This window comes from Paralichthys olivaceus, chromosome 14 (genome assembly GCF_024713975.1).
Source record: "Paralichthys olivaceus isolate ysfri-2021 chromosome 14, ASM2471397v2, whole genome shotgun sequence".
Lineage (NCBI taxonomy): Eukaryota > Metazoa > Chordata > Actinopteri > Pleuronectiformes > Paralichthyidae > Paralichthys > Paralichthys olivaceus.
In genome coordinates this window covers 3,196,505-3,208,507 of record NC_091106.1, presented here as the reverse complement: position 1 = coordinate 3,208,507, position 12,003 = coordinate 3,196,505, and the positions used below count along the sequence as shown (strand labels likewise).

Here is a 12,003-nt window from a genome sequence, read left to right as displayed (position 1 = left end):
CATTTAATAGAATCTCCCTGCCTCATATGACATTATTCCACCAAGATTCGTGAAAATCGTAGTTTTTACTTGATCAAACTATAAAGGATGAACACTTTAGACATCTGTGAAAGTGTAACAGGCAGGGTTGGGATTCCTTAAATCTCCTGTTCAAACATTTACTGCAGGGGAACAGAAACAAAATAGAAAACATTCATTTTAGGTGGTCCGGCAGTTTTGGCTGACAAAAGATCTGACCACACAAAACCCTCCTGCTCCCGGACTCCCACTCACTACCTGTTGTGGGAGCACAGAAAGTCACATGAAGCTGTAAAAGTGTCAGACCATCTGGCAGCTCTGAGATGAAAGACCTCCACACCTGGAGAACTTCCTGTGAAGCTGCCTGCAAACTGCCACCTTAAGCTCATTCACAGTCCGTCCCACAGACACTTACTGCCATGTTAACAACACTAACATCCTATTGTCCAGACCAATTAACACTAATGTGTGGCGAGCCTGTTCTCATAGGGGGCTCACACACACACACATACACAAATCTCAGAAAATGTACAAAAAGACCAACAATTCATAAAAAGCATCAACAGTCTGCTGTTTCTATGATTTCTGTGTCCAACTGCATTTATATCTATTTATTTATGGTGTACAAAAGAACAATAGTTTATGTTATGTTGATTTCATATTAAGTAAAATAAAATGTATCCATTACAAACTACTAAATAATATGCAGAAGGCAATCAAAGATCTGTCATTGAAGGTAATTTCACCATGTATCAACAATAATGTCCCTCACTCCATCAACTGTGACATGAACGCTCACAGACATGAGTGTCCTTCCCATCTCTTCGTCTGTCCAAAACCAGAACACAGTGCAAGAGTCAACACACACACACACACACACAGACACAGTGCTTGTCCAACTGACGACTTAATGACGACTGTCTGGGGGAAACAGGTGGCTTCAGACACTGAAGGAGTTTACTCAGACATTCTCAAGCGTACAACACTGACTGAGTATTTTTAGTTCCAAAAACCTCTTGGATTTCATAGGCCAATTCGATTATGTCAGGCAGGGGCAGTGAATCCAGAAAGAGACACAGGCCATCAGAGGTGGAGTGGCAGCAACGCGGACCGCCTCGCTGACACTTTTTCACAGCTTGTACTCGAGTTCTTATACTGACTAATGTGGCTGCTCATCCAGGAATGCCTCAGTGACGCCATCTCATCATGCCAGCCTGTGTCATGACCTAATATGACACAAAATGGCCACCAGCTGCCAGCTGAATAGGAAATGCACCTCATGCTTGTCATCATGTGTGAGCCAGCTGAAGGGCACAAGTGTTAGAGCGAGGAGCCCGGTGGACATCATCATCAAGAACATCAAAAATAGACGTAAATAGGGAATGCAAACAATATCACTTTGGTTTGATTCTTCATGTGACATTATTATCAACTTATATTCAGATATTTAAAGTTGGACCATAAGCCATCTCAGCAGCTGCCTACCTTTTCATGACACATTTTCTTCTATCACCTGTCTGTGTCTATATCTCTATTAAAACAGCAAATGTCTCAGTAACCATCTGTCACTAAACTGATGAACAAAGAATGAACACCTATGGTTATCAGAGATTTATCTGGAGAGTGGAAACAATAAACCCACTCATGAAAACAAGGCAAAGTACAAATGTAGAAAAAAAATAGTGGCTGGGGAAAATCTCTCTCGGCCTTAGGGAGCACTTCAACTGAGCTCCTGTTGATCCATACATGCTTGAACTTGGTGGGAGATCAACAAAATAACTTCTTATAAGGAGACCCAATACAGAAATGAGCAAACGTTGAGTAAATTATGTCTAAATATTGAATATCCGGTGGAAAGCAACATTTGGAAGCTGAACTTGCAGACCTACATTTTGGCATTTAGCAGTTTGAGTGGATAAATTCATCTGAGGCCCATGTGCTTTGTGTGTGAAGTCAAATCTTTCAGTAAACTGAAAAACGTGTGGATGGATGGAGGTGGGGAACTTACCTGGGGGACAAAGGCAGCTGTGGGGAGCTTCTCTCACCTCCCTTGTCTTTGGTAGCCGCGCCGCAAGCTTCTGCACAAGAAAAGGAGGAGATCAGAATTCACTTTAACATCGTAGCATCGTGTTTCACCCGTTGTGAAATGTCTATAGCCCAACAAAATTTTAATTAATCCACAAAGCCCTTAAAATTCAAAATATCAAATTATCACATTAATACTGTGCTGTTACTCATACAACCCATGTATACACTGACAGCACAGGCATTTCAGAAATGGGCAATGGTGAAAACTAAAATAAGGGATTTATTCTCTTAGACCGACAACGAATAAGTAAGAGTTAGTAACACGCTGCATTCACTGCTGCTCGTCGAGTGAAGACCCAATCTTCATTTCTGCCTGTTTTCAAACTATATTGGGGCCGGCAGCTTTTCCAAAGCTCCCAGTTTTAGTGGTTTAAAAACTGTGGAAGTCAGACATAAAACTAGCAGAAGTTATGCGTTTTGAAGACATAGCATATTAGTGTGGATGTAGCCTGTTTTCAGCCATGGATCAAAACACCACCTCCTGATTGGTGTAACAACCAGCCTAGACTCTTCCTGTTTAAAAAGTAGTGAACCCTGAATTACGATCTTATTTTAGAAACAAGTATCTTGACTGAGAGGCAGGATCATAATTAAAAATGATACAATACAAACATTCTGCAAACAGTAGGTCAGCATCAGCAAAGATAAACAAATTAATAGTTTTTGCCTATAATCCATGTTTTTTGGCAGGTTTATAAACTTCCCCTACACGACTGTGAGCCCTTTACCACATCTCATCGAGGACCTTCAGGCTAATAGCTGCAATTACAGTGACAATTACAGTTCAACACTTTAATTTACGTAAAAACATTCCAATTTAGTTTGGTATTGTTGAGCTAAAGGGCCTGCTAACACCTTTTAGTCTTTCTCAGTATCAGGGTGTGACAGTTGATCTCATTAGACCAACAAAAGCCTGTGTGCGATTTGACCCTGAACAGAATACACAACGAGTATGCAGCGAAGTCAGTCCCACTGGCAGAGGTTACAAGCAGAGGAATGTCAGGGCAGGCTGTTTAGAGAGCTACAACAAGTGCTGAAGGGAATGATATAATGACACAGTGATTCTGAGCACTGCTGCAGTATTCTGGGTACTAGCTACCTCACTAACATCTTCCTGGTTTATAAGACGAAAGCCAAAGATCAGGGATCATTAAGCGCACAACCTTTCAATGGACTAAGGGCCCGGTCACAGATACATGAATGTTTTAAAGGTGAACATTCTCCTCCAATCTCTGCAAGTGAGGGGGTGAATAAAACATTTGCTTCATGTGGCAAAGCAAATTGCAGTATTGCTTCACTTGGAGGTCAACTTTGACCCGAGATATTTGCTTTGCATTCGCGTATTTGTAACCATGCCCTCTTATATTCACACATTATCTCAAGGCTACACATTAAGGTCAAGACATTTCCACAGTGAAAAGCACACGACTTCAAGCAGAATCCCACTCAATGCAGGCGGCCATCTGCCTCTACTGGTTGGGGTGAGAACCTGAACCAAAACCCAAACCTGCTTACAATCATTCCTCCAGACAGTTGTCAAAGTTGACATGATTGTCTGATTGTCCAGTTTAAAAAGTTAATATATTATACAGATTTTTTTAAGCTGACACTGAAAAACTGCACTGACAACTAGAGAAGCCTTTAGTAAGACTAACCCAGAGAGCTGTGCAGCCAGATCCCTCTACGGTCCAAACTGAAGTCACGCGACTGAGAAATGCATTCTCCAAACCAGATAATGGAGATAGCGCAGGGCCGAGGTTTGACTGGACTATAGCTGTGGGTTATTGGAAAAGGAGCTGCAACTACAACTACATAAGGTCACAGTAGTAGTAGTCTGCCAGAGGGAGAAAATCCTAATGAGCATACATCAAAGACTGTCATTAGCCTTTCATTTATGCCTCCACATATTCACCGGCCTCAGAGAGTACAGATGTGACCACAGTTAGAGGTACCCTTCCACTTAAAAAGGTCAAAAACACGGTTGAAACTGACAAAAGTCCTCAACATCCACTATTCACAGAACAAATGTGTTGCTTTTGAATTTATATTAACTAATACAAGTGGCAATAGCACGAACAAACAATGACCTAATAATCTATAGCACATCAAAGAGTTCTGTCTGTGTCTCATAACGCCAGAGAAACACCATTTGGCCTCTGAAGCTCTGTCAGAGTGACCAATTGGGCAGCAGGGGGTGAGAAGGGGTGAGGGGGTGTCATTGTCTGCCTCTCGCTTTAGAAATTGTAACCCGATGCCAGTTTTTGATGTGGTTTTAACATTCTATTTTAAAGGGATAACTAAACCTTTTATTATCCTGCTGTCTGATGAACTGTACCACCTGGTGCTGCTGCTACATACAGCACACTCCCTTCACTTCTCCTCCCTCTCACTTCAGAAATCTAAATAGAAAGATCAGAAAACAATAAAAAAAATATGACTATACAAACTAACCCTTTTTGTCGTTTTTTTCCTTTTTGAGTGCACAAAAACATAGTTCGTGCACATTTAGAATGAAAAGCAAAATTCACTTTACAACGTTGTCTAAAACCAGTCACAAACATTTATTAAATGACATTTAAAATAGATTTGCATTTTATTGCAATTTGAAGGAGCTAGTCAGGACATAATAAAAGTGAAGCTTGAACAAAAAATATGGAATATTGTCTACAACTAACAATAGAAAGTATCGTTATCATCATCATGACACTGCCATGCTTTACAGACTTTAAATTATTACGTATTCTCATTTCAGTTTTCATTTGAAATTTGGTCGTACTGAAAAAATTCAAATCACATTTTGAGCTAAACACTTTATATTGGACACTGCAAAGCAACCAAAAACAATTCATCTTCAACTAGAAACAATCATTTGATCAAATCCATTTTATGTGATTCCATTTCATTGTTTAGAGATATTTAAAATGACTTCAGCCAGACTCCACCTGATTGGACAAAGATATTTTTGTGTGTTGGCAAGTTTGAGTTTATTATGATCACAGTGTTCAAACTCTAATAGTAAGTACTGTTGTAGAGTTTAAACAGAGCCATCAGTTAAAGAGACAGAGAGACAGCAGCAAGCATAGATGTGGTGTCAGGAGTTCAGCACTTTTCTGAGTTTTGTGGAGTTCTGAAGCCTCTTGCAACTGAAGCTTGAATTCTACACCCCCTTTCATCGAGTTGATTTATCCAGCAGCCTCATTATAACACAGAGTTATCATCAATCACACATTCCCAAAGAATTTAATACTGTATATAAGATGTCTTATTGATTCTTTTTTTTCATGACAGTGACCTAATGTTTTCATTAGGAAAACACGCATACACTTATTCATTGTAAATTCTGACTGTGCCGTAAATCTTCTAAATTTCTACAACTGTCAGCATGTCTGCTTTGTCTCAAGCCCAACTGTAACAGATCAACATATCACTCTCATTGTGTGTGTGTGTGTCTGTGTGTGTGTGTGTGTGTGTGTGTGTGTGTGTGTAGTCATCTCTAACTGTGCTGACGAAATGCAGAGGCAGCTCAAGCACTTCTACATGAGTGTGCTGTTTGCATTAGGCTGTCTGATTAGCACGTGTGTACTCCCACAAAGACACACGTATACACACATCTTAGGGGACGTAAACATGTGTGTGTGTGTGCGTGTGTGTGTGCGTGTGTGTGTGTGTGTGCAGACCTCACAGCGTGTTGGGTGACAGCTCTGCAGAGCACAGTGAGGACAGGAGAGCAGTGGGAGACTATATTTTTTACATTTCCACAACTCGAATGTGGCCTCCAGCTCCCATCATGCCTCTGCACTAACTATGTGCACCAGGCTTCGACCAGATCTGCAGAGAGCACTTAGTGGTTAATTGCAAATGTTGAAGGGGCCATGTTTGGGGTGAGATAAAGACAGGGAGAGGGGGGAGGTCAGGGGGGTCAGGGTGTTTTCTGTGGTGTTGTTAAGGGTATGGTTGTTATTTAGGGGGAGGAATGACTGAATTCAAGCACCTCACAAAGCTTATTTTTAACTTGGACACCTGTCTAGAATTTGCAGTTATGAGGGGCCATGAACTCTCACGCATACTAAATTTTTTCTTTTCAAAATAGGAAAATCTGTTTTGGTTGTACAGATCTTTTTAAGGTTTTAAAGGTTTCTTACATTGTAACAAATACATTTAACCACGAGGAAAAGGAGGGACATTCTTCATGGCAATACATTCTCTGAACTTTTAATGCATAAATGAAAAATAACGTGACATATGATCTTTGTTTCAATATGTCTGGCAGCTATGTGGTTGTTTCGGGAATATGATATGATATATATATCATATAATACTGATTACAGCACCTTGAATCTTTCCCTCCTTTGATGGCGGACACAAAGGGAAGCGTAGTCGCTGGCAGCAAAAGTCACGTTGATCACTGGACTAAAAAAGCTGGGGGATCAGGTTGAGAGCTGGTTCTCGTGCAGCAGCAGCCGCCTCTGGCTTAGCTCTTCCTTTCTCTAAATGCCAAAGGTTTCACTGCACAGTCCATGTTTTGTAAATAAACTCTGTCATACAAGTATTTCTGAAGTCAATTTACATGAGTTTTCCAAATCTTTCTGGATTCATTCGTTTTCTCCAAAACTTCTCCAGGCCTGGAAATTTAAAAAATGTATCATCACAGTGTGAACCCTTATATTTTTACTAAGGTTAGGCGATTAATAAGAGGATACTATTATATTGAACTTGCAGTGACCCCCCCTGCTTTGCAGATAATCCACCTACAAAACTCATAAACACACTAAAGAGTAATACTGATATCATGTCCTTACATAAAATATACTGCCTAACTTGTTAAAGACCGGAAGCAGCTTTGTATCACATTCAAATGTTATATAACCTCGTGATTTTTTATTGATGAACAGCCATTTATGAATCTGCCAGCACCTCTGTAAACGTCGCTGAGATTCTCAGGCTGAAGGTTGTTAAATCACCAAGTGTTTGGTCTCTTCTGGAAGATGTGCTCAGTTACTGCTCTCACTGTTGTCATTTAATGTAATGGGCTATACAGTTTTTACTCTGTCTGTCCCTCTCTGCTCCAGGTCAATGGGTTCCCTCTGAAGACATCAATCTTAAACACAGCTCACAAATAAATTGTTTTAATTTAAAAGCTCAGGAACGCAGCAGGAATCTGTTGTTTTCATAAAAAATAATCAGACGGACGTTTGCATGGTGCATTTGTTGGAGACTATTTTCGGTGGTGAATTAGTACAGATTTAATGTGGGAGTGACGCTGCAGGGTGGTGTTTTCTGGAACTGAGTCTAAATAAGTGCCGGACGTGTGTTTATGGTAAAGAGGGAACAGTGCGACCAAACAAAAACACATTAATGAATGTGCTTTTAACACTTTAGTTTAAAATGTGTAGTGTGCTGTTAATGATAAGGTGATAAGATACACAAAAGCTCGTTACAGCCCTGAAAGGTGACATAATTGACTGTGAACAGAACTGACTGGAAACATCAGTGAGCTAATGGCTTCTGCTGAAATCCAAATTTGACTAAGGACCAAGTCTGTGTTGCTGGAACGGGGCACATTTTCCAAAACAGAGGAAACTGGACATCATCGGGGGAGACAAGGCGACGGATTCTGCACAGTGTTGGGTGAAAGTACCACAGACGTGCTCTCAAAAGGCCAGGGTTAGGGTTGTGTCCCATTAGTAATGACTATGTTTACACACAGAGCTAAACAAAGAGGTGGGCTGCATTGCCCCTGGTTCCGTTTGGAAACGAAGACGGAGAGACTCTTCCCCCACTAGGCACTCTAACAGGACTCTATCACCGGCACCTTTGATTGAATACTACATCAATCTCACTATGTTCTATTTGTGAACATGTATGTGAAGTACGACATCTGAATATCGGACTCTCCTTCTGCCATCTCAGCTTTATTCTGAGCGTCTGGGTTTGTGCTGTCTTCACATTGACAGTCATTCAGAATTACTGGGGGGGAGTTCAGGTGACTTGGGCTCATGACCTCAGTAGTTTGAACATCGGGGCTGTTGCCCTGTTAACACTCTGACCTCAGCTCCTCTACTGGTAAGTGCATCGCACTGGTCCTCGGGAAGTGGGTTCAGGGTGGAGAGAGTGGTGGTGGGGGGGGTGTGGGGGTGATAAAAGTTAGGTCAAAGCAAACGGAAGAAGAAAAAACCGGGTCCCTGTGGGACTTCAATCACCGTGGAAGAACTTGTTAGTGTAGCTGTGGAAGAGGTCAGTGAAAGGGCAACACAGAGGGCGACTCTGGGAGCGACACAGGCCGAGGTGTCTCGGTGAGGCTACACGCATGATGTTTATAACACATGTACAACTTGCTGTGTAAAAATCACTAATGTGCGGGAACATTGCTGTATCAGTCTTTGATCTTTGTACATCAGTGGGTAATCATTGAGAAAAATAGGTTTTGGGTTGTTAGGTTGTAAAAAAGCCTTTTGGTCGGTGTTTACCATTTCACTTTCAAACGAGGCAGCCTGCAGTGAGTGTTTATTAGTTGTTTCTAATGACTTTTCAATGCTTAATGACAAATTTACTGATGTGTTGTGAATCAGTTAGACGTCACTTAGTGCTTATAATTAGCTCGGATAAGAAGGTGGTGTTTTTGTTAATGTTTGTTTGTTTGTCTGTAGGATTGTGCAGACACTACTGAACATATCTCCATGAAACCTGGCGGAAGGATGTGACATGGGCCAAAAAAGAACCTGTTATAGTTTTGGCATGCATCTAGGATTTTTTTATTACTTGCTGAACATTGAGGCTGCAATATTCTTTTTTCCTTGGTTGGTATTTACATATATTTCCCAGGGAGTAATGGATATCAATGAATAATATATATGTATATATATCACTGACTATGAGTTTTGACTATGAGTGCTTGAGCTTGGTGAAAGTGTGCGCTCTAGCCTCAGTGCCAATCTAGTTAATAGTAAAATGATTATTATATTTACAGGGTAACTGAGGGAACGTTCTGTGTTCTCATCGATTATTGTATATGCTGAGTTTAAGGGCTGCATAATGATAAAAAATGTTTATTAATTAATTATTTAATAATTAAAACTGACCAAATACAGAAACAGGGTTCTTTAATCTCTTGAACTGTGCAGACAATGCCAAGCCCCTGAACATATAACACTCCATTTATCTTGCCTGAATCCGTCTCAAACCTAAATGCACAATGAATCCAATGTTATCACTGATTAATTTGCACCTTAAATTATTTTACACCATTGATACAATCCAAATACCCAATCTTTACAGCAACTTCAATTGGTAAACGAAAAAAAAGGTTTTAACAACCCCTTAAATCAAATCAACAGGTTTTGCAATTAAACCATTTTCTATTTGTTTAGTTTTCATATTTATACATTATTGGACAAATAAAGGGAACCTCTGGATAAGTGCTTGTCTTGATGTGTTTCAGGTAAAAAAAAAAGTATCAGAGGAATTCATTAAGGTTATTTTAGGGACTTGTTAAAGCTAGTTTGAGGCATGACCCACCTAGGACGCCACCAGCTGAAGAGGCACCAAAGAGGAAGAAGACATATTTTGCTGCTTTGTTTTCTCCTGATGTAAATTTAGACGTCTGTCACTGACCATAGTGCCTCCTTTACATTGTTAAAAAATATATAACTTCTCACATTGCACTTAACACCTGGCACTTAGAGGACTCTATAGGCGGACTGCAGAAGGACACTCTGCTGACGGCTGACTCACAGAATCCACCTTTCTGACCCTGCGGTACATTTGCCCACACTGCTACATGAACAACCAGGTTACTTATATTTACTGAAAATATCAAATATACTGCAGGTTTAACAAAAGAAAGCCTGTCATGATAAACAGTTAAACTGCCCCATGATATCCCATTTATTTCATTGATGTTAGGACACGGGCAGCTGAGGAAATCTCACCACTGGGATCTATTAAAAGGCTGAAGGCTTTGAGAGCGAGTGCGCTGCACAGTCTCAAAATACGGAAACACAGCATAGTTTGAGTTCAACCAGAACAGCAGTAGAAGAAGCCAGCAGTCTACTGTTCTGGTTGTTTCAGTGGCATTTAGATGCTGAACACACATGTAGAACGTTGCTATGTGGTTGTTGTGTCCAGACCTTCATTCTGCAAAAGACTATCACACTGACGTCCTGTCTCTTAGTGTGGGTAAAAAGTATTTTATCTTATGAACTGTTGGCTGTTGTAACACCATCTGCAAGGTCCATTACAGATGGAGAAGCAGCACAGACACAGATGAACTGTGTGTGTTAAATGTTAAATGCTTATCTAGTCTTGATAACGGTTTACGGTACAGTTTTACCATTCACCCATTCACATACACACATTCATACAGTGCATCTATGTGCAGCACTTTCTCTATCACTTTCTCTATCATCACTTGCTGGCGCAGAAGCCGTCAAGGATGATTCGGTTCAGTATCTTGCCCAACGACAGATGGGGGAGAGGGAATCAAACTGCTGACCCTCTGGTTGGTAGATGACACACTCTACCTCCTGAGCCAGTGCATGACTATGGTTAAAAACCAGAATAACAAGCGATAGACATGATGGGGATGAAGTTATGACACAGAACATAAGTTACATTTTAAACACTTACTTATTTTGCAATTAATTCAAATGTCATAACATATTCAAATCAGACAGCCCCCACTCCAGGGCAGCCTGTGGACATCTAACCCAGGGCACCAAAAAGTCTAGAGACGGCCCTGCGGCTTCTTGTCTCATACAGAAAACTTGTGGAGTCTAAACTGAAACGTGTGCGACAGAACACAACTGTTGCTCTTTTTTAATAAACAGAAAGCTGCCGCTGAATGGTGTGGATGCAGTGACGCGCTCACCTCCTCCAGGATCTGGTCCAGTCTGCCCAGGATAATGGGCTCCACCTGCTCCAGAGACACCCTCCACGCGGAGAACTGCGCGTCCCGCTGCTCCAGGCTCCACACCCTGGACTGCAGCTCCGAGGCGCGCACAAAAACCACAACGCAAACTCCAAGGCACAGGACGGACACGGCGATGCAAAGCGTAACGCCGGACAGATCTCTCCAGTTCCTCCAGAGAGGCTGCCGCGAAGCTTTCTTCTCCTGCTGATCGCTGCCACTCCTCCACTGCTCACCCGTCTGTCCAGAGACTCCCCACTTCTGATCCTGTTCCATTTCAGACTTTTAACTTTGGATTTATCCAAACACTATCTCCTATACTCATCTGGTGAAGAGCAGCAGAAGAGGACCTGCAACTTTGGAGATAATGAGAGGCTCTCTCTCTCTCTGTCTCCCTCTCTGCGCGTCTTCTTCAAACTGTCCCCACAGCAGACTACCTGGTTGCACTCGGATGAGTAACTTAGAGTAAAGTTAAGACAGAAGACATTCTGTGCAGTGTCATCAGTCAGTCAGTGATGCTCCTGAGTTCTCGGGCACGTTGCGCTTATTCCTGTGCGTTCTGCTCCGTTTGTCCCATTCGCTGCTTCACCTCGGAGCGCTTCCACTATGTGCCGTAGGTCAGTCCGTCAGTCAGTGCGCGTCTCTGAAACCCGAGCCAGCCTCCCCCTCTCTCCCTCCTTCTCTCTCTCTCTCTCTCTCTCTCTCTCTCTCTCCTCTGCTCTGGAAGCCCCGGGCCCTGCTCCTCTTCCTCCTTCCCTCCTCTCGCTCCTCCTCTGAGAGGCTTTAGGTTAAATGCCGGGGCGGGATTCGTGGCGGTGTTGCTGCCCCCTTTGATCCGCGTGCTTGGTGCGGGATATTTTTAGGATGCTCAAAGCCGGGACACAGCCGCACTGCCGGTGCACTGACGGCCTGCTGATAGTCTGGATCAAAACACGCTTAGTCTGGAACACAGCTCTGTGCGCAATGCTCAGTGGATCTATTGAATCTTGTTG

At 42.0% G+C, this 12,003-nt stretch overlaps 1 protein-coding gene across 1 annotated transcript in view; it reads right to left on the bottom strand.

The window, feature by feature from the left end:
• The window catches only part of col13a1 (collagen, type XIII, alpha 1), a 107,324-nt gene extending 95,595 nt beyond the window's left edge, over positions 1-11,729 (bottom strand). Inside the window, exons 1-2 of the mRNA XM_069538389.1 lie at positions 10,973-11,729; positions 2,027-2,096 (exon numbers count right to left, since the gene is read on the bottom strand). Coding sequence (XP_069394490.1) covers positions 2,027-2,096; positions 10,973-11,287 — 385 coding nt within the window. The 5' untranslated portion in view covers positions 11,288-11,729. The remainder of the gene's footprint in view (positions 1-2,026; positions 2,097-10,972) is intronic.
• Between the last annotated feature and the right edge of the window lie 274 nt (positions 11,730-12,003).